The 24,557-nt window shown below is 34.9% G+C and overlaps 1 protein-coding gene across 17 annotated transcripts in view; it reads left to right on the forward strand.

Annotated features, from left to right (window-relative positions):
* Nucleotides 1-24,557, forward strand: part of LOC107567699 (muscleblind-like protein 1) — a 67,143-nt gene that overhangs the window by 26,755 nt on the left and 15,831 nt on the right. For 16 of the 17 annotated variants that reach the window (XM_016253425.1, XM_016253426.1, XM_016253424.1 and 13 more), the window contains one exon: nucleotides 5,242-5,836. In XM_016253425.1, the coding sequence (XP_016108911.1) occupies nucleotides 5,663-5,836 (174 nt within the window). In that variant the 5' untranslated portion in view covers nucleotides 5,242-5,662. Of the gene's footprint in view, nucleotides 1-5,043; nucleotides 5,124-5,241; nucleotides 5,837-24,557 lie in introns of those variants that run through there. The other variant, XM_016253427.1, reaches the window with a different exon arrangement.

Consider the following 24,557-nt stretch of genomic DNA (forward strand, 5'->3'; position numbering starts at 1 on the left):
TGCACACCTTTCTGATCATGCACTTCACCCAGATTCAGGCCAATTCCTTCATGAATTAAAGGTCCCCTTTAATGCATAGAAAACACGCAGCGTTACTCTGTGTTGACGTCATTTTAACTGAAACAGGAAGACAGGGCGGGACATATCAAGCAGCCCCGCCCCTTTTTAAAATAGCCAATAGCGTTCGTTTATATCACAGCTTGGGCTAGAGCCGTTCAGAGCCGTTGAGCTCCGTAAAGCCGCATTTGACAGGGTATGCCAGCCACAATCTCATCCATATTGCTATAAAATATAGCATTCTGTGTAGAATTTAAATAGCTCCGATACATTTTGTGTGCGCATGTGATCCGCTCCGTGCTATCGTGTCTCTGGACCGGAGCAGAGTGTGTGTGCGGTGCGGTGATTAGCGTGACACAGCGCGAAGCATATTTACACTTTTTGAATCGTTCCCTGTCCCTTATATAGTGCACTACGTGCCATTCACTGTACAGAAAATACTAATTCAAACAAACACTAGCTTTCTATTTTTTTTCTATTCTATCTACTTGTTTTTCTTTGTGTGTGTGTGTGTGTGTGTGTGTGTGTGTGTATAATATATATTAAGCTAACCGAGACTTGTCATTTGCACTTATATATTGTTGCTCTTTTGTTAGTTTTGACTGCTTTTATTGTCTCCATTTGTAAGTCGCTTTGGATAAAAGCGTCTGCTAAATGAATAAATGTAAATGTAACACCCAAAAAAACTTTAATTTTGATTTCATGGGGACTTTAATGCCAGAAAAATACGCTGATTTGGGTTCAGCTGAATTGCAGCAATTGCAATCCGCATTTTAGAGCCTCCACATGGTGCCTGATTCCAGATCAGAAGCATTTTGGTTCTGAATTGCATAGTGACATCAAAAAAATCCATTCTTTGTCTCCGACTATCTGATAAGTTCTGAAAAATTCTCAAGGTATGCCCTATAATGAAAATCCTATTTACTCTCCCTCATGTCGTTCCAAACTTGTTCAAGTTTCTTTCTTCTGTTGAGCCCAAAAGATGCTTTGAAGAATATGGTTTACCAAATAGTTGACTGTAGCCCTGGACTTCCATAGCATGGAAAGAAATACTATGGAAGTCAATGGCTACCGTCAACTACTTGGTTACCCACGTTCTTCAAAATGTTCTTGCATGGTTGTAATTGTGTGGTTTTGAGGATTTTTCTGAAATAAACTGACAGATTTGTTCTTGAAAGTTTAATGCTATGGTTTGATCATCGACATTATGGTGATGTGCATCACATAACCTTCATTTATGGGTGTATAAGGTTCTTATAAGATTATTAGGTTGCTATATGGTTCATTGGAGATTTGAAGAAGTTCTTTATGTTCAGGTCAGGTTTCTGGGTTCTTTAAAGCAACAGAAGATTTAAATACACTGATCTATATCTATTATATTATATAAATATCATATATAACGAACTACATAAAGTTCTTTTTGGAACTTACAAAGGTTCTATGACATCATACTGTTAAAATCTTCTTGGTTAGTTTTGTAGTTCTGTATCCTTCTATTTATAAAATTGTTGACGTGGCTCATTAATGACACTTTTACAGCCTTAAATGGTAACAATTTCCCATATCCCATCAAACACAATTTTTTTTTTATTATTAATACTCTGCATATTTAAAGTGTCAAAGCTTTATGCAGGGAGAATTTGTTTTCATGTTTCCTAGACACAGTCTAAACTTAGACTGATTTTTACCTTTCGTTATAATTCCTGCATTTAAAAAGCTGGCTTTTAATATTGCACGGCTGTCAAATTACAAACAGGAAATCAAATGTTCAATCAAGCATTTCTCACTGGCAGGAGCATATTAGACATCAGTACAGACGTAAATAAAGCCATAAGCCTAAGTGCAAAAAGAATGAAACGCTTAATATCTCATTCATGTGAAATAGTTTCCATTTCTGAAAAGAGAACATAACATCCAGTTCTCCTCCCAGTGGCAAAAATGTTTGTCTTTTTAATGGGCTTTGATTGGCACACTTCCAGATCATTCTCTCTCTCCCTTGCTATCGTTCTTACTGTATTTTCTTTCCTTGTTTGACCTTGCAGCAACTTCTAAGAATTGTTATTCCACTGCTAAGGATCGTGGGAGATGTACAGCGACATAATAGCCAAATCATTTAACTGAAAAAAGAGGAACCAAAGAAACAGCATCATGTTCAAGTGAAGACGAGGATCTTAAAGTAGAATCCAAGTCTGAGCATGAATTTGCTTTAATTGTCACGGTGATTATTCCACTTCTCAGTAAACACAGATAACGCAGGCATGAGCCTGTTTAATGCGAGATCAGAATCACTCTGCAAGGCCACATTATCCAGAGCAATCACTTTCTTTTCATTTCACAAAATCATTTAGCCTGTTTTGAGTATTCAGCATTCCCAGGATCCAGTTTGCCTCCACACTGAAAGTCTTATCAGATTAAAATATGTCATTCCATAAACAGAGCTCTGTGTGTCTGTGTGTGTGTGTGTGTGTGTTTTTGTGGACATTTGTGTCTTTTAAAGCACTTTGTGTGTACATATGTGTTTGTTTTTGTTTTATAGTGTGCTTGACCAAGGTAGTATAGTGCTCTTACAAACATTTACCATGATAACCATATTTCTGCTAAAGAACCAAGGTTGTTTTTATTTATTCATTGTAAACTATTGAATTATAATGATATATTTAATTGTATTGTTTTCATTTATTTATTTATAATATACTATAAATTAATACATGTTTAAAAATAATCAAATACATAGAATAATAAACATTTATATTTCATTGAATGCATTATTTGATTTACCGTGTATGTATTATGTATTTTTTTTTATTCTAAACTATTTAAATTATTGCAATAAATTATTATAAATAGTTATTATAAACTATTTAATTATAATTATATATTTAACTTTATTATTTGTTTCTATTTATTTATAATGCATTAAATATTAAATTATAAATATTTGTAATTCTGTAATATATTATAAATAAAAAATACTCATATAAATATAATTCTATTTCATTTATTATTTGTTTTAACATGTATTTATATTATATTATATTATGAAACATTTTTTTTGTTTGTTTGTTTGTTTTTACTACTGAAGAATGCTAATTCAATTTTTAAGATTTTTAAGATTGCAGACCTTGTTGCCCCAATGTCTGGGCGTTGCTTTGCAGTTACTAAAGAGTTGAGACTGGTTTTTAGCAGTTTGTTGTGGATGGCTACTAGGGCTCTGATTGGTTGATAGGTGGTTTCTTACTGGTCCAAGTCAAAAGAGGCCACTCTCAAGTCTCAGTGATATTCTGGTCTCTAAATATGATTCATTGTGTTAGAAACTTTGAATAACTTTGTAATTTCTGTCAATTTATTTTCTTTTTTAATGAAACTGATGGCTAATACCAAGCTAGCATAGTTCTATTAACAATAACTGGAGTAACTGTGTCTTATAAGTTATTTTTTTGTAAAGGTGTTGTTTCTCACCCTTTCTCAGACTGGGCTGCTGCTCTTAACTGGCATGCGGCCGGGAACATTGCTACATCTCTTCCTATGATTAGCTCACCGTGAGTCGCGCAAGACTTTAGAGAAATAGGAAATGACCTCGCCGTTCACTTTCCACCTTCTCAGTCTCTGTTAAATCTTATGTCACAGCTCTTAGCTGTAGCTGTGATGTGCTATTTGGGTAGGTTTTCCTCTACCTGCACTGAACTTCAGATTGTGAAGGGCTGCTTTGTGTGTGTTTGTTTGTATAAGAAAGAGCCCAGTGTGTGTGTGCGTCAGTGAGGTGTGTGTTAGTCCAGGAATGTGTGTGACAATGTTTTATTTGCTCGGACTGACAGTATTCTGCAGACTTCAGTGCATTTCTGGCATTTTTAGGGGTGTGAAGGATTTATGCAGCTGGTGAGAGTCTAATAGAGAATGAGGGAGAAACAGAGCGAGGGCGAGTGACGGAGAGATAGTGTGATAAAGTGGAGGATGGGCTGCGTTCCAATTCTACTCTTGCTGTCTGTCCTAAATAGTATGCAAGATTAGTACAAGTCCATTGAATTGTACATTTTCTGTATGCGTAGAATACCTGGATAATCTACCACATCTGAAAAAATATGCAGTATACATTATAATATGCATTGAATACTGAGTCTCATATTGCAGTGTACCCAACTTTATAATAAGTTTATTTCTGAGATGATAACTGGACATTGCTTGTTGAAGTAAACAGAGGTCATATGATAGCCTCATGATGAGGAGTTCATGTGATGATAATTTAGCATGATATATTTTGAAATGCTTATTGTTGCATAATGCAACATATTTTGAAAGAAATGATAAGCATTATACACTATATGGGTGATTCTTCAGTTAGGGGGAAAAAAACGTAGTTTTGAAGGATAAATGATATCCTTATAAAGCTTGAATTTTTTATTTGATTTTTGAATGTGTTCAATTTAATGTGTTGGATATAAATTTGCCATAATTTCAGTACCCAGACTTTTAAACGTTTTAAAACCATTTCCTTTGCACCTTTTCCTAAATTCATTAGATATACAGTATATTTATATATGAATATATTTATTTTTAGTTTGTATGTACAATTTAATACTTTATTAGGTGGATTATTTGAGATTTTTTTAAGCTCATAAAATATATAAACTTTATATAATGAATTATTTAATTTAAATTCAAAAATTTAATTTAAAAATAAATACATACATGTAAACAAATTGATTCATTAAATTAAAACATACATATGCATATATTTTATTAGTATTTTATCATTTTTATTATTATACATATATTACAAATTCAATTTTAATAACTACACACACACACACACACACATATATATATATATACACATATATGTGTGTGTGTGTGTGTGTGTGTGTGTATGTGTGTGTGTGTGTGTGTGTATATATATATATATTTGCACATACAAACATACATACCAGTGAACTGAAAGCTAAAATGTTGTGTTTGCATGTCCAGCTCTTGTCCAAAATATGTTGTTTTTTTGTTGTTGTTGTTTTTTAATTTAGGCAGTCAAAAGTGCTTCTAATTGAGTTTGGTTCGATTTCTGCGAAGAGTTAAAGGTGCATAACTTCTTCCACAGTGAAATGATCTAATCACAGACTCGCTTGATGAAAATCTTTGCTGAAGAGCCCTTTAGGAAGGTCTTTCAAAGCTGTTCTGTCATTTTCTCTGTTGCAGGTGGGTACTGAGTATCGTGCCCTCTCTTGCGTCTGCCGCTGCTTGGACCTGCTTATAGTACCAGCCTCAGCTTTCCTGCCTGCTTGCTGCCCACATCAGTGAAAGAACTGCCCGTACAACCCCACAATCTCTGTGACCCCGAACAACCCCTATACAAACAGACAGAGCTGAAGTGGGCACTATTGAATCAGCCAATCAGATTCAAGGATTTTTTGCTTTGGGATCCATTACTGCAGTTCACTTTTTCCTAGCAGCAACATTTTTTGTCCATTTTGCTTGGCCTGGTGTGCATCCACAAGGAAAGAGAAGCTTAATGATCTAAGAAGGAGAGGAACATTCTTAAAAGGACAAACACAAGCACACCCAAAGCACTTTGGGATTTTAAGGAATTTAAGTTTGCTTGCCGCTAAAGCGTGTTGAGATGGCGATGAATATGGCTCACATGCGGGACACGAAATGGCTGACGCTGGAGGTGTGTCGAGAGTTCCAACGGGGAACGTGCGCTCGCTCCGATGCTGAGTGCAAGTTTGCGCATCCTGCCAAGAGCTGCCAGGTGGAGAACGGGAGAGTCATCGCGTGCTTTGACTCACTGAAGGTAAGAAACCTTTTGCAGGTATTTCAGGTATATACTGTAGATAGATTTGGTTTCTGGTTGAAATCTGTCTGTCTGTCTGATCTTTCATAACTGAATATGTCCACTTTTAGTCACATGATTGTATTGATTATTATTCGTTTTAATTGTATTATTTAGATTGTATTATTTTAATTTTATTTTATAATGTAAAATGTAATTATTTATTTTGATTTATTTATTTACTTTTTGGGGGGGACTTTCAATTTTTTATAACCATAGCAGAGAAAAGACAGGAAAAGTTGAGGAGAGGCCGGACTGGAAAATTTGGCAAGCTGGTCTAGAACTATCATCAGCCACATTAGTATGCCCATAGTTGGTCAGATGATTATGTTTATAATTGTATTTTTATTGTTTACCTTTTTTATTTAAAATGTTTCTGTTCTTTTTTATCTTTATTTTTTATTTTTATTTTTTTTTCTATTTCTATTTTTCTATTTTTCTATAAAACAATAAATGTCAAAAATTATTAAAAAAAACAAAAAAAAACACTAAAAATAAAAATGAAATTATATAAAACAATAAATGTCAAAAATTATAAAAAATTAAATAAAAATACTAAAAATAAAATGTTATATATATATATTACATTTTATTTCTTACCTTTTATTGTTTTATTTTTAATATGTTAATATTTTATTATTGTTTATATTTTATTTGTATTATTGTATTTTATTTTTGACCATTTTTTATTCTTTTTATGACCATTATAGAGAAAGGACAGGAAAGGAAGAGCAGGAGGAGAAACAAAAATGAAAGATGTTGCAAGCTAGACTAAAACTCTCATTGCCCACGTGAGCAGGCTTAATGTGTCAAAGCATGTGCTGCAACCACTTGGCCACAGCAAGTTTTGTTTTTAAAAAATGTTTCCCTTAATCCCTTTAATGCAAATATTCAGACTTGTTCATTCATTAATTATAGATTTTTACCAGGTTTTACTAGTTTACTAATTTTACTAGTCAAATAGCACTTTTATGAGCATGAAAATAAGCAAGATTAGTTTCCATATTATCTGGCCGTATAAATGGCTCAGTGTTTTACCTCAGGATGACACAGCTGAGGCTTTAGCTGTACATTCCTTCTTCCTACTTACTTTGGAAGCTAACATGAGCATTCCTCACACTATACAAAAATGTAAATCAGCTGCACTGTAAAGCGCTGGGACTTTTAAATGGGAATTTCTTTTACAGGCGTAGTAGTCTACAGTACTTAAGGGAGGACCCATCACCATGGCTGTCATGACTGTTATTGAAATTGTGATGATCATTGTCACAAAAAGAACAAGCGTTGACCTTTATATGACAGGAATCCTAAATGTTTTGCAGAGAAGTTCCTGCAAACTCTCAAAGTTGCAAAACATTTCGACAAATGTTCAAATCCAGGTCTCTCACAGAAGAAGACTAAACATAAACTGATTATTCTGCACTTTGCTGTCTTATAATAACACACTGAATCTCTAATGTTTGGACAAGACAAGCTGAGGTCTCTGCTCTTTTCTGCAGTTTTGGTTCAGTTCCTCATTTGGTCGAGCCAAAGAGACACTCAGTACAGCTTATGCACTCTGAAACCACCAGAACCCGAGCCTGGATGAGTAAGAGGACATTAATAAGCTCTCACAACCGAAAGTTTTGGTCATTTGGCATTCACGATAATGGTTTTCATTTAATGTTGATAATTATGTCTATATTGTATTTTTAAACCCTTTGACTATTCAGCACAAAGCCACTGGCAGTAGTACAAATCCCAAAAATATGAGAACATTTATACAGAGAGAGGCCGCTCGCAGAAGCTAATGCCCGTGTTTCTGTCTTTCCCGTTTCCCGTCTGAATGGAGTATTTGCTCTCTTCAGATCCAAATCCTTCATGATGAACAGGCTGATACCAGATCTGATCCTTTTCCATGAGCCCCCTGCTTTACCCTCTAATAACACCAAAAATCACATCCATCAGTGTGGACCCCAAGATTGGCCCTCCGAGAAAGTCTGAGTCAACGAAGACAGAAAAATCTTTAATGCCTAGCAGAAGAATCTAGGGTTCTCACAACTTTCTGCCATTTGGATGTATATATTGTTTGGTCTTTATAGAGGAAAAGATATTTTAAGCGGCAATTTTTGGGGGGGAGGGGGTAATTTTATTCGGTAGTCATAAACGTTTATACGTTTATAAATGTTACTATTTTATATAGTTAATAGCATGTAATATAATTACTGTACATTTTTACATTGTTTCTAAACTAAACACTCATTTACATTATATACATATATATATATATATATGTGTGTGTGTATATATATATATATATATATATATATATATATATATATATATATATATATATATATGAGCAATATCACACAAGTACAGTATGATAATGCTCTATATCAGCATGGCTGTGATTCGGCCATTGGGACTAATATATATATAATATTTTACTTTTTATATAAAAAATATGATTAATATTTTCTATAATAATATTATATAAAAAAATATGATTATATTTTACTTGTTATAAAAAAATTGAGGAAGCACACAATTATAATTATTATTTGAATAATTTTTTTAAAAAGTATTTACTTTTAAATAAAATTTGTGTTTTGGCTCAGGAAAATGTGAGTAGTGCTGGTAAGTGTATTGTGGATGGCTACCAGGACATTCCTGTGGTTGCTAAGGTATTCACAATGTTTTAGAGCGTTGCTATGATGCTGTTAAGGGTGTACTGTGTGGTTGCTAGGGCATTGCTAATTTGCTAGTTGGTTGCAATAGGGTGTTGGCCCATCTGTAGTTCTCTAACGCTGCGTCCAAAAATCAAATACTTCACCTTGTGATATGGTATGACTCTTGTCCATCCTTCATCTTTTGTTTTTTTACCTGTTTTATCGTCTGCCAAATACTTTTTTTTAGCACACCTTTCCTTATTAATCCACATAATCTGACACATCATTCAAGTCTGTAGCACAAATGAAGTGAGTTTTGAAAACCATTTAAACCAACATATGAGCAATAATAATAGTGATTTGTCTTAGCATGTCTAAAAGGTTTTTCCAGTATCGTTTATGCCTTATGCTTTGATAAATGAATTATGGCCTATGTCACATCTGTGCAGAATGAGTTTCTGTGAAGTTCTACCAACCCATTACTCTAGTTCATGTCATCCAATGTTTGGCTTAGTGTTGAGCTACTAAATTATTCATAAAACTAAATATATTTAAATATTAAAAAGACCACATGTGCTGAATTATTAAAATGTTTAAATTTGCTGAAATATTAAAAACATCAGTTATGAGTTTAATAGGTGTTAATTTGCATCGCCAGGACTTTGCAAACAACTCCACTTACTGTAAAAGTGTGTGTGTGTGTGTGTGAGACCACTTCCTTCCAGAGCAGTAGGGAATGCCACTTTGTAATTTTCCATCTATTTTTACACGGCAGGAGAAAAGCAAATACACACACACAGACACACACTGGCAGGGGGGTTCAAGCTAAATCTCAGGTCTGCTGGGAAACCTTGGAAATGTTTCAGGTGTTCCCCTCCACAGACACACACTCACTCACACATGCATACTGTACACACACAGACATTTGTTTAAATTGGACACATGCAGTAGTCGAGACACTTTCAAAAAATACACAGCATTTACAAAAAAGTACTATAGGTTTTTTTTACATTACCATGAAAGTAATACCATTTATTTTTTATGACATACTGATTATTTTTTTATTATCGTAATTTTTATTATAATTTTCAAATGGTATGTAAATACCACAGTAAATGAATATGGGAGTAATACCAAACCATAGTAGATATAATTTTTTTATATTATAATTAAGTACGTTTTTTTATGTGTTTGACAGAAGTCTCTTATGCTCACCAAGGCTGCATTTATTTGATCAAAAAAGCATTCATATTGTGAAATATTATTACAATTTAAATTAAGTGTTTTCTATTTTAATACATTTTAAAATATAATTTCTTCCTGTGATGACAAATCTGAATTTTCTGAAAACGTCTGCATAATATTTTTGTGGAAACCATGATACAATTGTTTTTTTTCAGGATCCTTGGATAATTAGAAAGTTCAAAAGGGCAGCATTTATTTGAACATTTATAACTTTTGTAACATTATAAATATCTTTACTGTCGCTTTTGATCAGTTTAATGTTTTCTTGCTGAATAAAAGTATTCATTTCTTAAAAAATATATATATAAAATCGTACCTCTCCCAATAATAATTTATTCTATAAAATATCTATATTTTATATCACAGTAATAGTGTACATAATGATTTTATTTCTGGAAATTTAATGTAAAAAATGGTTTATATATTAAACATTCATTTGTTGACCTTTTATTTGGAACCTAAAAATGCTAACTAAAGGGCAAGATCATTTGTTACAATTAATAATATATACCGTCATTCCCCACAGCTCTGGTAGAGCCACAGTACTGTTTTCTAAAGGAGGAAGAGTAAAAAAACATGGAAACAATGGACACGTGTTTTGCGTCAGACGAGTTGAGTCGTATGAGAAGATCTACTGTGAATTAAGGCCAGTTAGAGTCGTGAATCTAGCGCTGGCCTCGTGTTAGTGTGTGTTTGAGAGAGAAAGAGAGGTAAAGATCTAAAGAAATTGTTTCAGTGCAGATGTGAACAGAAGAACATTGTCTAGTGTGTGTGTGTGCAACACCTCTTTTGGCCATGTTGAATCGTGCTGGCTGGATGAAAAGCACACTGTGAGGCTGCTGACGCTGACTGCCATGGGCCGAAGTCCAGCCACACGCGCACACACACACACACACACACACACACACACTGTGAGGCTTTATCTATCATCCTTCCATCGGACAGAATGATAGATCTGCTATCTCTGCTTGTATAAATATTTCACAACAAATGAAGTAAATAAAACTGACAGAAAAGGAGAGCTTTAATATGAAGGAAAAAGGAACCTGTAAAAAATAGCAGCAATTTTCAGAGAGAGAGAGGAACAGCTATGAATTTGGTGTTGTTTTACACTTTTGCTCTGAGCGAAATGGAAGATCATAGAGTGGAAAAGTGGCTTGTGAGTGAAGCTGATGTGGGTGAGAGATGTTTGAGCCGGCTGGCCAGTTTCCTCATCTATAATGAGAAACAGACCAGCCATATGGCTCACAGAGCCAAGATGGCCACTGCACAGGTTTTGGCAGGAACAGAGAAACAGGAAGATCTAAGTGTGGTCAAAACGGACCAAATAGGTGCATCTTCATCCATGAAAACACCACATTGTGAGGCCAAAAAACATTTGACTGTATGTAAATGTCCCTGACTTGTATGCAACTCATCTGTGTTTGTATCTTTGAAGTGGAAAATGCTTTTTTCATGTCAGAATGATTGTGTTTAATGTCATAATTACCACTGGGAGCTCATTTTTTCTTTTTCTTTTTTCTTTCAAAACCATAAAAACTTCTTACTGACCCTCAATCTTTTGAATGGTAGTATATGTCACACTATGGAAGTTAAATCGGTTTCATATGGTATTTTTATGTATGTCACTGCGTTATTAGGGCAGCTCACAGCTTAACGATTAGAACAGACCGTGGATGGCCTTCTTTTAGATGATATAATTAGAACAGATATCACATGACCAGGCATCTAAAACACACAGGTGCAGACACATGCACACACACATACTCATCCAGAAACACAACACAGTAGCTATGCTTTCAACAGTGCATTTACATATCATGCAAATCATTTGACTGAATATAGTCAAATATGCATTCCCTTCCCAGCAGCCCTCACGAGCTCCAATCCGACAAGACAGAGGTGAAGTTGAGATCACCCAGTAGTAAGGAGGACCAGCACTCCCCTTTAACGCTTATCTCTCCATTTTGGCTCGAGTTAGTGCAATTATGCAATGTACCAGAGGGATCTTCCCTGTTTAATGGCGCTGTTTGCTGGTAACGAACACTCCTTTGACCTTGTTCAGTCACACAGAACAAATCTGAATACTAAACAGGATGTTCAAAGCCGATGTAAAATAGACGATATTTGTAAACCTGCAACCGCGCTTCAATTAAATTCTGTTTTATTTGTTGCCTATGGACTACATTTAGTCTAATGAACTGAATTGAATAGTGGCATATTTATTTATTGTGCTAATATAAATTTAATTAATTTAGTGTGTGGACATGTACAACATAAAATATAGAATAAAAAAAAAAATTACATTTTTATTATATTTTCAATGAATGGTTATATATAACCATTATATGGTATTTGTAATATTACAACAACAACATTTTTTATTTTTATTGTTATACTAAAATGATATGCACATCACCTCATAATTATGTCTCTGGGAAAATATATAGCTGTCCTTCATATTTTCCTGCTGAATATTCTGATTTATTCACAGATACACTACCGTTCAAAAGTTTGGGGTCGTTAAGTTTAAAGAAATGAATACTTTTATTCAACATGGATGCATTAAGTAGATGAAAAAATATAAATATTTCAAATAAATGCTGTTATTTTGAGCTTCCAAAGAATCCTGAAATATTCATCAGTACAACTGTTTTCAACATCGATAATAATAAATGTTTCTTGATTACCAAATCAGCATATTAGAATGATTTCTGAAGGTTCATGTGACACTGTGAATGTCACATGATCATGTTATTTTTTTATGCTTTAAGGGTGAAGTCACAAACCTTGCTGCAATAATTATTGCTTTCAAACAGGTTTCCTGTTTTTCCTATTTAGAAAGACAGATAGTCGCGGGACCTCACCTCAACCTCACGTCATTGGTTGAGCTCAAAAAACGACACACTTCAGCTTTAAATCTGAACTTATTTAGCTGTAAGGAACTTTCAGGGTTGCCTTAGCATTCATCCATCAAGCTTGAACCTGCCCTGCCCTTTAATATTGATCCTCGTCCAAAGAAAAGAAACGGATCAAGGCACAGCATGAGGACATCAGAAGAATAAAATTTCAAAGGCTAGATGGTGAGAAGAGATGTTATTTGCGATTTGTTTTCAGTGATGAAGTGTGGAATCCAGAATCTCTTGCGAATGCTACTGTGTATGTACAGTGATGTTGCTTGACATTAGCATGTGAATTTATGAAATTAGACATTTTTTGACATAAAGCTGATGCTAATTGCCTTTTATGTACTTTGCATTGTTATGTATGACTTCACCAGCTTCAAAACTGCTGTCTGCAAATCCATTAGCAAAGGCTTCTTACAGCTAATGGACTTAATTTTGGCAGCAAATTATTTAATCTGGATTTTCTTGTCTAAAGATGCCAAATGGTAACTAATTCAGATGGTTTTCTTAGATGGGTTTACACCTTTTTTCCTTTAAATGAAGGCAGCTGTGATTATATAGCAGAGATTATATAGCAACCCAACGCCTATAATTATTTCAGTTTACATTCGATATGTTCTCTCCCACAAGCTTGATACGCCAAGGAAAGAAAAATGACAAAGACCTCTTTAATATCTTCATTGTTTCTCCTACAATGGGAAAATTTTTTCTGAATAAAAAATGGTTGCCAGGACATTTCTGTGCAGTTACTACATGGTTTCTTCTAGGTAGTTATTAACTGGACTACGTTAAAAGAGCCTGTTGATTTGAGTCATCAGTCATCTAACACTGAAATTAAAATAAAATATTACATGAAAAATGTCAAATGTATTAAATGAAAATGAGTAATGTTGACCTGACAACTAACTGAAATAAGTTTAACTTGAAATAATAACATGATGACAAAAATGGAACAAAATTACTAAAACTAAAATGAAAATGAAAACATAAAAATAAAAGCCAATACAAAATATTAATAAAAACTATAACATCATATAAATACACAAATGATAATGGCTAGGTTTTCACATTTTTCTACATTGTCAAATCCTTGTACAGTATTATCTGTTAAAATTGGTCTTTTTATTTTTCCCAACTTTAGGAAAAACTGATACTGAAACATAATTCAGAAGAGCGAGCAACCTCTGAGCAATAACAGTTTTCCTCTGGGTTTCCTTGCAGGTCAATATTCAGTAATAGATTGTTGTTCTTGTCTTGTTTTGGACTGTTTAGTTAGTGTGGAAGTTTCTTAAGGGAGTTTGTAGCATGGGATCCAAATATCATCATCCGTTTATTGGCGCTGATCTTCTAGTTCTGAAGACCTCAGCGCTTTGGAATACTGCTCCCAGCGCTTGGCCAACTCAGTCAGCTTCTACAGAAGTCATCATGGCGGCCGGGTCAATCTCATGTTGCACACACTCACAGCTTTTAAAGCTCACGTCATCTCTGACCCCGTATCAACTCGCTTGTGTGTGTGTGTGTGCGTGCGCACTCTCTCTGTATATGGCTATTTTTGACAGCAAGCTTACATTCCAAAGTCTGAGACTCTGACAGTTTTTTTAGTTGTGTGTGACTCGCTCTGTTTACATTTCGTTAGGTAATGGCGAACACGCAACACAGGGTTTTACTACACTAAACACCTATTAAAAACCAAAGCTAAACATTATTCTGCTACTGAGCTCTAAAGGCAGTTTATTGTATGGCTAATGTATGGCTCCAGCTGTTAGATTACTCAGTCATTAATTTAATGAGATATCTTTATTATCGCAGTAATTTCCTCCATGAAAGCAAACAGATTTAATATAGCCTTTTTGTTTTTGAGGTAGAGATAGAGAAGAGATCATTTATGATAATACATTTATTTAAATTTAAAAATTATGAGATTAACTATGCCTCAGACTTTTTAGGCCAAGATACCAAAGTCTGAGATTTCAACATGAACTCAAACATTTCTTATCAGCTTCTTACAAAATCGAATTATATGGACTGTGCTACGCTAAAAACACAGGTTTTTTTCGCCGTCTCATTTGTTTCTGTTTTTATTTCTCCAAAAGAGTTTTAAGCGAAACATCTAAGAAAAAGTTGATACCTAAAATGAAACATCTACCTGTAGGTAGGTAGGTAGGTAGGTAGATAGATAGATAGATAGATAGATAGATAGATAGATAGATAGATAGATAGATAGATAGATAGATAGATAGAGTTCTAGTTATTTAGCTATTATTCTATCTATCATTCTGTCTGTTCTATCTATTTATTGTTCTATCTGTCATTCTGTCGTTCTATATCTACAGAAAGGACTTTATCTATCTGTCTGTCTGTCTACCATTCTATAATTTTAGCTATCATTCTGCCATTCTATTGATCATGTTATAGATCTGTCTGTCATTCTATCATTTTATCTATCGTTCAGATAGAGAAGCATACGATGGATGGATGGATAGATGGATAGATAGATCGATTCTAGGTTCTAGTTGTGTAAGCTATTATTCTATCATTCTGTCTATTCTATCATTCTATTTTGTCTATATAGATCGATAGATAAAACTGTCTAGATAAATATCTATTTATTGTTCTATGTCATTCTGTTGTTCTATATCTACAGAAAGGACTTTATCTATCTATCCATCTATCTATCTATCGATCTGTCGTCTGTCTGATAATTATCAAAAATCGATCATTCTATCTATTATTCTATCAGTCTGTCATTCTATCGTTTTATCTGTCATTCATATAGAGAAGCATTTGATAGATAGATAGATAGATAGATAGATAGATAGATAAATAGATATTCTATCATTCTGTCTATTCTATCATTCTATTTTGTCTATATAGATCGATAGATAAAACTGTCTAGATAAATATCTATTTATTGTTCTATGTCATTCTGTTGTTCTATATCTACAGAAAGGACTTTATCTATCTATCCATCTATCTATCTATCGATCTGTCATCTGTCTGATAATTATCAAAAATCGATCATTCTATCTATTATTCTATCAGTCTGTCATTCTATCGTTTTATCTGTCATTCATATAGAGAAGCATTTGATAGATAGATAGATAGATAGATAGATAGATAGAATGATTCTAGGTTCTTAGATAGCTCTTATGCTCTGTGGTCTTTAGTGAGTATAGTGACATTCAGTAAATGTGTTCCACCTCAACACACTCAACAAGCACTAGAGAATGGGACTGGACCAGTCTCACCATGTATGGAGACAGAGCAGCGAATGCCCTACAGCAGCCCGACCACTGTTAGTAACACGCTCATGGAATGTACACTCACAGAAAACACAGACACACTGGGCATTCATTAGAGAATAAATGACTGTTTGAAAGCATAAACATGAGCGCAGTAAATCCACAGAGGACGTTTTCATTCCTGGATCACGCCATAGAAACAAGCCAGCACTGGGATCTGACACACACACACTCACACAGAGCATGAACCCAACCAGCAGACCGAGAGAACTGTTTATCTGACTTACTGTCCCAGTGTGTCATAACAAAATCATCTTATTCCTGCTCCTTCCCTTTCTCTCACTCATTTTTTTAAACTCATTTTCACTAAGAAAGTACTACCGCACTACCATGGTTTTTATGTGAGACACCAGTGGGTTGCTTTTTAGGTTTTTTGTTTTGGAAACTAAAGTTTGCTCAACTGCAATGCACTCTGGGAGTCATGTGCACTGGAGGACATGCATATGAGTTTTAAACCTGAATTGGCCCCTGAAAGAGTTAGATAGACCGCTTATCAGGAACAGCCTGACCCTGACCTACTTCAGTGTGTGTGTGTGTGTGTGTGTGTGTGTGTGGGTCGTCCAGCCCTGTGTGTCGCTGTGCGAGAGCGATTTCATCGCTGCGTGACTCAGCTTCTAGTGAACTCTGGGAGTGGACCCTGCGCTTCCTGTAGAGCTGAACGGGCTGAGTCATCAAAGCTCTGACTGACAGGAAATGCATCATCAACCTCGACGCATCAATCTTTAAGAGGGAGGGGTCACCAAACAGCATTATTAATTAGCGCAGTGACCGTAACACACGGACGGTACACGTGATACGCTTCATTTCTAGAGATTCAAATTGTTCTCGTATCACATTAACAGACCGAATTATGTGTGTGAGCATTTGATGTGCATTTTGTGATTGTGAAGTATCGCATTATAGGGGAAATTTATATAGTTACAGATATTTTTGAGGCTGTGCGTGTTTGTGTTTCAAAACACACACTCTTAAGTGATGGTAGATCATGTGACTAGCCCTCCACAGACTGTTTGCTCAAACCTCATGTCTGTCATGGTCATGGTATCCTAGCAACAGAGTCCTCCATCTAAGCCCAGCTCATTCTGATGTGTATTTATGAAAAAGGATCGAAAACACACTGAGTTCAATTATCAGAGCTCTGGAATAATGATGAAAGACAGACGAAAGGAGTCAGTTTTTTTAATGCTTTTGTCTGTTTATTAAATGCTTATGAATCTGATCATAGATACCTATAATAGAGTGTATACTTACTGATTATATAGCTCTTGATTTTGATTGGTCAGTCGCTGCATTCTGCACTAAATGTTTTTGTGTAATATCTGTTAAACATATTTGAGTGATTTTGCTCTAGTTTTGTCTCTCGTATCACATGGCTGTATAAAATCATTTAAAATCAATATTTCATTTGTTTATTTGCTAAGAAGACACAGGATAATATATAGTCAGCTGGTCATTATCCCAAAATAAACCCCTTTGGGGTGAAACAAGATCTCTGGTAGTTTATTTTGTAGTAATGACCAGCGGACTGTACGTTGTCTCGTAGGAGCTATGATTGAAATGTGTGTTCCACCTCAACACACTCAACAAGCACTAGAGAATGGGACTGGACCAGTCTCACCATGTATGGAGACAGAGCAGCGAATGCCCTACAGCAGCCCGACCACTGTTAGTAACACGCTCATGGAATGTACACTCACAGAAAACACAGACACACTGGGCATTCATTAGAGAATAAATGACTGTTTGAAAGCATAAACATGAGCGCAGTAAATCCACAGAGGACGTTTTCATTCCTGGATCACGCCATAGAAACAAGCCAGCACTGGGATCTGACACACACACACTCACACAGAGCATGAACCCAACCAGCAGACCGAGAGAACTGTTTATCTGACTTACTGTCCCAGTGTGTCATAACAAAATCATCTTATTCCTGCTCCTTCCCTTTCTCTCACTCATTTTTTTAAACTCATTTTCACTAAGAAAGTACTACCGCACTACCATGGTTTTTATGTGAGACACCAGTGGGTTGCTTTTTAGGTTTTTTGTTTTGGAAACTAAAGTTTGCTCAACTGCAATGCACTCTGGGAGTCATGTGCACTGGAGGACATGCATATGAGTTTTAAACCTGAATTGGCCCCTGAAAGAGTTAGATAGACCGCTTATCAGGAACAGCCTGACCCTGACCTACTTCAGTGTGTGTGTGTGTGTGTGTGTGTGTGTGCTGGTCGTCCAGCCCTGTGTGTCGCTGTGCGAGAGCGATTTCATCGCTGCGTGACTCAGCTTCTAGTGAACTCTGGGAGTGGACCCTGCGCTTCCTGTAGAGCTGAACGGGCTGAGTCATCAAAGCTCTGACTGACAGGAAATGCATCATCAACCTCGACGCATCAATCTTTAAGAGGGAGGGGTCACCAAACAGCATTATTAATTAGCGCAGTGACCGTAACACACGGACGGTACACGTGATACGCTTCATTTCTAGAGATTCAAATTGTTCTCGTATCACATTAACAGACCGAATTATGTGTGTGAGCATTTGATGTGCATTTTGTGATTGTGAAGTATCGCATTATAGGGGAAATTTATATAGTTACAGATATTTTTGAGGCTGTGCGTGTTTGTGTTTCAAAACACACACTCTTAAGTGATGGTAGATCATGTGACTAGCCCTCCACAGACTGTTTGCTCAAACCTCATGTCTGTCATGGTCATGGTATCCTAGCAACAGAGTCCTCCATCTAAGCCCAGCTCATTCTGATGTGTATTTATGAAAAAGGATCGAAAACACACTGAGTTCAATTATCAGAGCTCTGGAATAATGATGAAAGACAGACGAAAGGAGTCAGTTTTTTTAATGCTTTTGTCTGTTTATTAAATGCTTATGAATCTGATCATAGATACCTATAATAGAGTGTATACTTACTGATTATATAGCTCTTGATTTTGATTGGTCAGTCGCTGCATTCTGCACTAAATGTTTTTGTGTAATATCTGTTAAACATATTTGAGTGATTTTGCTCTAGTTTTGTCTCTCGTATCACATGGCTGTATAAAATCATTTAAAATCAATATTTCATTTGTTTATTTGCTAAGAAGACACAGGATAATATATAGTCAGCTGGTCATTATCCCAAAATAAACCCCTTTGGGGTGAAACAAGATCTCTGGTAGTTTATTTTGTAGTAATGACCAGCGGACTGTACGTTGTCTCGTAGGAGCTATGATTGAAATGCAATACTGTTTACTGCATACTTAGCAGTTTATACTGCCTAATATATGTTTATACGACATACTATTAAAATAGTATGTGAAATTGTATGCGGTATGCAACAATAAACATTACAAATATTAATATGATTCTCACTATGACCTCACTTTGTTGCACATTTTATCCAGCAAGTGGATAAAAAATGAACATATCAGAAATAAATAGTTGTTTATTTTGCATTTTTAGTCCAAATTTGTGAGAAAAAAAATCAGTTAACGTTTGGCAGTCTCATCAAATAATGATACAAATAATTTACTTCCATTCCATTTATATCTCTGGAAATGGAAAATTGAGAACACTACATTGTAGGATATAATATTCCATGTAGTGTTTACCTATAAATTCTATATACTGTGCTCTTATTTATTTATTTTTGTTTTTTCTTTTCAGATTTTTAGTTTTTTATGCTCGCCAAGGCTAAAATATTAAGGACAAAAATATTGTGAGATATTATTGCAGTTTAAAATAACTCTTTTCTATTTTAATATATTTTTTTATGTAATTTATTCCTGTGATGCAAAGCTGAATTTTCAGTAGCCATTACTCCAGTCTTCAGTGTCACATGATCCTTCTTCAGAAATCATTCTAATATGCTGATTTGACCAGTCGAGAGTGTGTGTATCTGTTTATTTTTATATATTTTTCATATTTTAATATCGATTTGTTATTATTTTTGTATATATTTATACCTTTTTGCTCCATATCTAATAATAACTACGGAAAGTATTTCAAACACAGACCACAGCTGCATTTTAGAAGTTATCAGATGAGTGTCTGTGAACAGGACCTGAAAGAGATCACCCCGACTTTGGGGGTAAAGGAGGGAGGGTCGGATAATCCCGTGGAGACTATACGGATAATCCCGGGATTATAATCCTAATCCTGTGTCACACTGAACAGCTCACATTGCTGCTAATCGGCTGTAGCGCCCTAAAGCCACTGTGAACACTGTTAATCCGGTTACTGATAAGGAAATCATACAGAGAGTTAAACGTCTATGTGGATGCCAGTTAGGGCTGGGCGATATAGCTAAAAAATATAATATAAATATAAAAAATAAAATAATGTTTCATATCATTCGGTATCGATAATTATTTTTTATAACCTTTTTTAAAACAAAGAGCAATAGAAAAAATGTTTAAATTTAACCACTGTATTTTTATTGAGACAAACAACAAATATTTTTTGTTGTAACAATCAAACACAAAATAAAAATTAAACATATCTAATTTCTAATGGTTTATATGCAGATTAAATAGGTTTTAAGGAAACTTTTGACTTGTCTCCCGAGGCCACAGGAGGGTGCAATGAGCAAAATAATGCAGCGCATTAAAAATGGTCAACGCAAGGAAGTAACTATTTAAAAAAAAATGTGCATTACGTCTAAATTAACTCATAAAAATCAAATATAATTTCGTAAATTGCATAAACAATTATGAACAAAAGAGCTTCATGTATTTATGCATTGCTTAATACAAAGAGCCGAAGCGCCATTCACACAGATTGCATTTAAAAACATATGAGACACAGTGAAAAGGAATAAACCTCCACAAATTCGTGATGTGTTTTCTAAAAGTTAAAACCGTTTTAACTTTGCATGGCTTTCTATACATCTCTTGTGTGACTCGAGTGCAGCAGTCATATTTGTCCGTCTAAAAAAATTATCTGAATATGCGTTCTGTGTGAATGGCTTGGTTTCGGTTTTAACCTAATCAAGATCATCTCTGCATTGAGCTTCTATATTTCTCTAATATTTTGAATGAATAACGCAGCAACTGCGCGTCTCGTGGGCTAGATTAACAAAACATTCAAATGCAACAACGTCACTTCCATCATCATCCCCGCATCTCGCACGCCACTGATGACGCTCCTTGATGCACACCTAACATTCAAATGCAAATGTTTGTTTTAAATTCGACTAATATTCATTCTTTATTCACAATCTCCTCATCACAGGCAGGCACAGCACTCATTTCAGCATGTGTTCGTTTTTGTGTGTACTGTCTGCGTCATTAATAGCACGTGCCTATATAGTGCGCTATATCAAACATTTTTTCTATCGTTATCAAAGAAGGTGTACCGTCGATAAATATCGATACCGTTTTATCGCCCAGGCCTAATGCTAGTTATTGCATACATGGGGTAAATATGCATGTACACCTATATAGTGCGCTATATCGAAAAAAATTTCTATCATTATCGAAGAAGGTGTACCGTCGATAAATATCGATACCGTTTTATCGCCCGCCAGTGCGAACACCAGCCAGTGATCTTAATGTCTTACTGAAAATGTGAAAATGCTTTTGTGTGAAACCCTCCCACAAACCAGTTTTAGGTTTAGGGATAGAAAATATTATTAGCTCAATAGAAGTCGATAGACAAACAAACATCTGTGTGTGGAAGCACACATATCCAAATGACTTTAATTACTGCAGACAGCTCTGTGACCTTTAACCCCACCCTTTCGCTCCTGATGAGCCAGGTGTGTTGTCGCGTGAGTAATGTGTAAGGAAATCTTGACAGGCGTGAGACAACGACAACAAATGTGCACCGTGAGAACCTTGGCAGTGTCAGAGTGGGGTGTGCAGCAAGAAAAAATAAAGAGGCACAGAAATTGTTAACAAGAAAAGGGTTGGCAGAGGGAGCAACAGCCAACATGACAGCTGACCAAGATCTGACTCTCTCTCTCTCTCTCTCTCTCTCTCTCTCTCTCTCTCTCTCTCTCTCTCTCTCTCTCTTTCTTTCTTTTTTTTAAGATGGTGTTGTGCTATGGTAACCTGTTGTTTACGGTAAAGTGTACGGAAACTGTAAGTCGTGGAAACTATTTCCCTCGGCCCTGGGCTTGTGGCAAACAAACAATCTGTTCTCTACTGCATTATTAAGAAACACATGTGAAAAATATCAGGAGGCTTTTGGTGCAGGTGCATTGCTTATGCCAAACAGCACAGTGATCAATGTCTAATGACCCGATCTCTCTCTCTCTCTCTCTCTCTCTCTCTCTCTCTCTCTCTCTCTCTCTGCTTCTCTCTTTATTTCCCCGCCAGCCACAAAACTGTAGATGGAGGAATAGATGAACAATGCACAGAAAAAGATAACTTTTTTTTCTATGAAATATAGTGTAAAACACAAGTGTTTTTAGTGTGTTGCTGTGTGGTTGCTAAGGTGGTATAAATGCAAAAATTGTCCACAGATCTGGTCCTGTCAATCGCATTGAAAAGCAATAGCAATATTTGTTCTCAGCAAGCAGCATGATTTGAGATATCATTCATAACCTTAACACAAAATTAGTAAATTTAGTTACACGCCAAGATGTAATAGTTAGGGGTCTGTTTAAATCACTAGTCCTAAGTATGAGCAATAATTGCATACGCCACTAAAAAAAAAAGGAGTGTATGGAAGCCCATTTCCACAATGTAAGGGGGAAAAAAATCATGTTTTGGTTAATCATAATTATCACAGAAAAGTCTAGATTCAAATATTTGAAATTATGATGCAAGTCAAGATTAGAAGATACTAAGTCGATGATGAGATATAGTCAAAATTATGTCATTTAGTAGTGCTGTCAAATGATTAATCGCGATTAATCGCATCCAAAATAAAAGTTTTTGTTTACACAATATACTTGTGTACTGTTTATTTATTATTTATATATAAATACACACACATTCAGTATATATTTTGAAAATATTTACATGTATATACATTTATATATTAATATTGTTATTTTATATTATATATATATTTAATATATAAACATAACATATTTTTCTTAAATATATACATGCATGTGTTTGTATTTATATATACATAATAAATATACACAGTACACACTCAAATATGTAAACAAAAACTTATTTTGGATGCGATTAATCGCGATTAATCATTTGACAGCACTATCATTTAATAATAATTACACCATAAAAAGTCTACATTTATACTTTTTATTAATAATTAATACATTTGGACATTTATTTATAATTATGAGATTAAAAGTCAAAATGATGAAGTTTAGTAAATTTTAAGAAAAAGTAAAAAATTATGACATAAAGTTGAAACCGACAAGAAATGACAGCAAAAGTGCAACATACTTAGTCAATTATGAGATAAAAGTCTCATTTTATGCTCAGAACTATGACATTACATCATAATTACGAGATAAAAAGTCAAAATTCTGACATAAAAAGTTGAAATAAAGATAAAAGGTTGAGATAAAAGGTCATACATTTTGTGACAAATGTAAATGTCGACTTTTTATCTCAATTTTTATTTTAATTTTTTACTATGATTTACCAAAGGAAACGGGCTTCCATGAGAATAAATTCACTTCATCAGTGAAAATGAAGAACGGGACTTATTTCAGTAATATACAGGCACAGAATGAGGGGGAAATTGTTAGATCGCTATTGAGCACTTAGACACGCACACACACACACACACACACACACACACACACACATTGTAAAACACGTCCGCCAGTGAACTGTAAGTCAGTGCAAGTACAAAGGGACTCTGTTGCTGCGGGACAGCAGCGGCTGACACTATACATGTGGATGAGACCTTCCTCCATCCCCTTAAAATCACACACGCTCACACCATTTAAACTGTGCTAGTGATTTTATCCATGTCAGTGATGCTACAATATATTGATACATTTTGGACACTATTTGTTTGCCTGCACCAGCTGTAAAATAGAAGTTTAGCATGTTTACTGTGCAAGTGAACGATGCAACACAAAATAACTCAAATGTTCCTGTTATAATTAACAACTAAAAACTAAGCTGGTATAAACTATAGACTGGTGATATAAGACGGGTTTTAAGAAAGCCTTTGGACTAAAATTCTCTCCTATGTACAGTCAGCTAAACTTGAGATGGGCTGAGTTGACGGTTTTTCCCCCCCCCGGAATTTTAGTCCAGCTGTAAAAGGGAACGTCAGCCAATTTATAAGGATGAGAGGACACTTCTTGTTTCTTGTTTAATTCAAAGGGTCAGAGAGAGTCGCGTAAAACTAAATAAATTTTGGTGCAAGAAACCTTTCCTGAGACTTTCATTGACTAAGTGGATTTCAGGGAAGAAAAATGCTACACATATGTCTGCATTAAAGTATAATTCACAACATTTTGATAACAAGTACCTGTGAAATAACTAAAAATAAAGCTGATTTGTCTGACAGTGGATTGATATGCATTCAGCTGCACTTTTTATATGTGTACTAATTACATACTTTCTTTTTCATTATATGTTTGTTAATTAAATCTTTTGTTAATTGGTATGTCTGTAAATGTATGCGTAGAAACCACACCTGAGGTGA

Source organism: Sinocyclocheilus grahami, unplaced genomic scaffold, assembly GCF_001515645.1.
Source record: "Sinocyclocheilus grahami isolate Dianchi unplaced genomic scaffold, SAMN03320097.WGS_v1.1 scaffold1181.1, whole genome shotgun sequence".
Taxonomy (NCBI): Eukaryota; Metazoa; Chordata; class Actinopteri; order Cypriniformes; family Cyprinidae; genus Sinocyclocheilus; species Sinocyclocheilus grahami.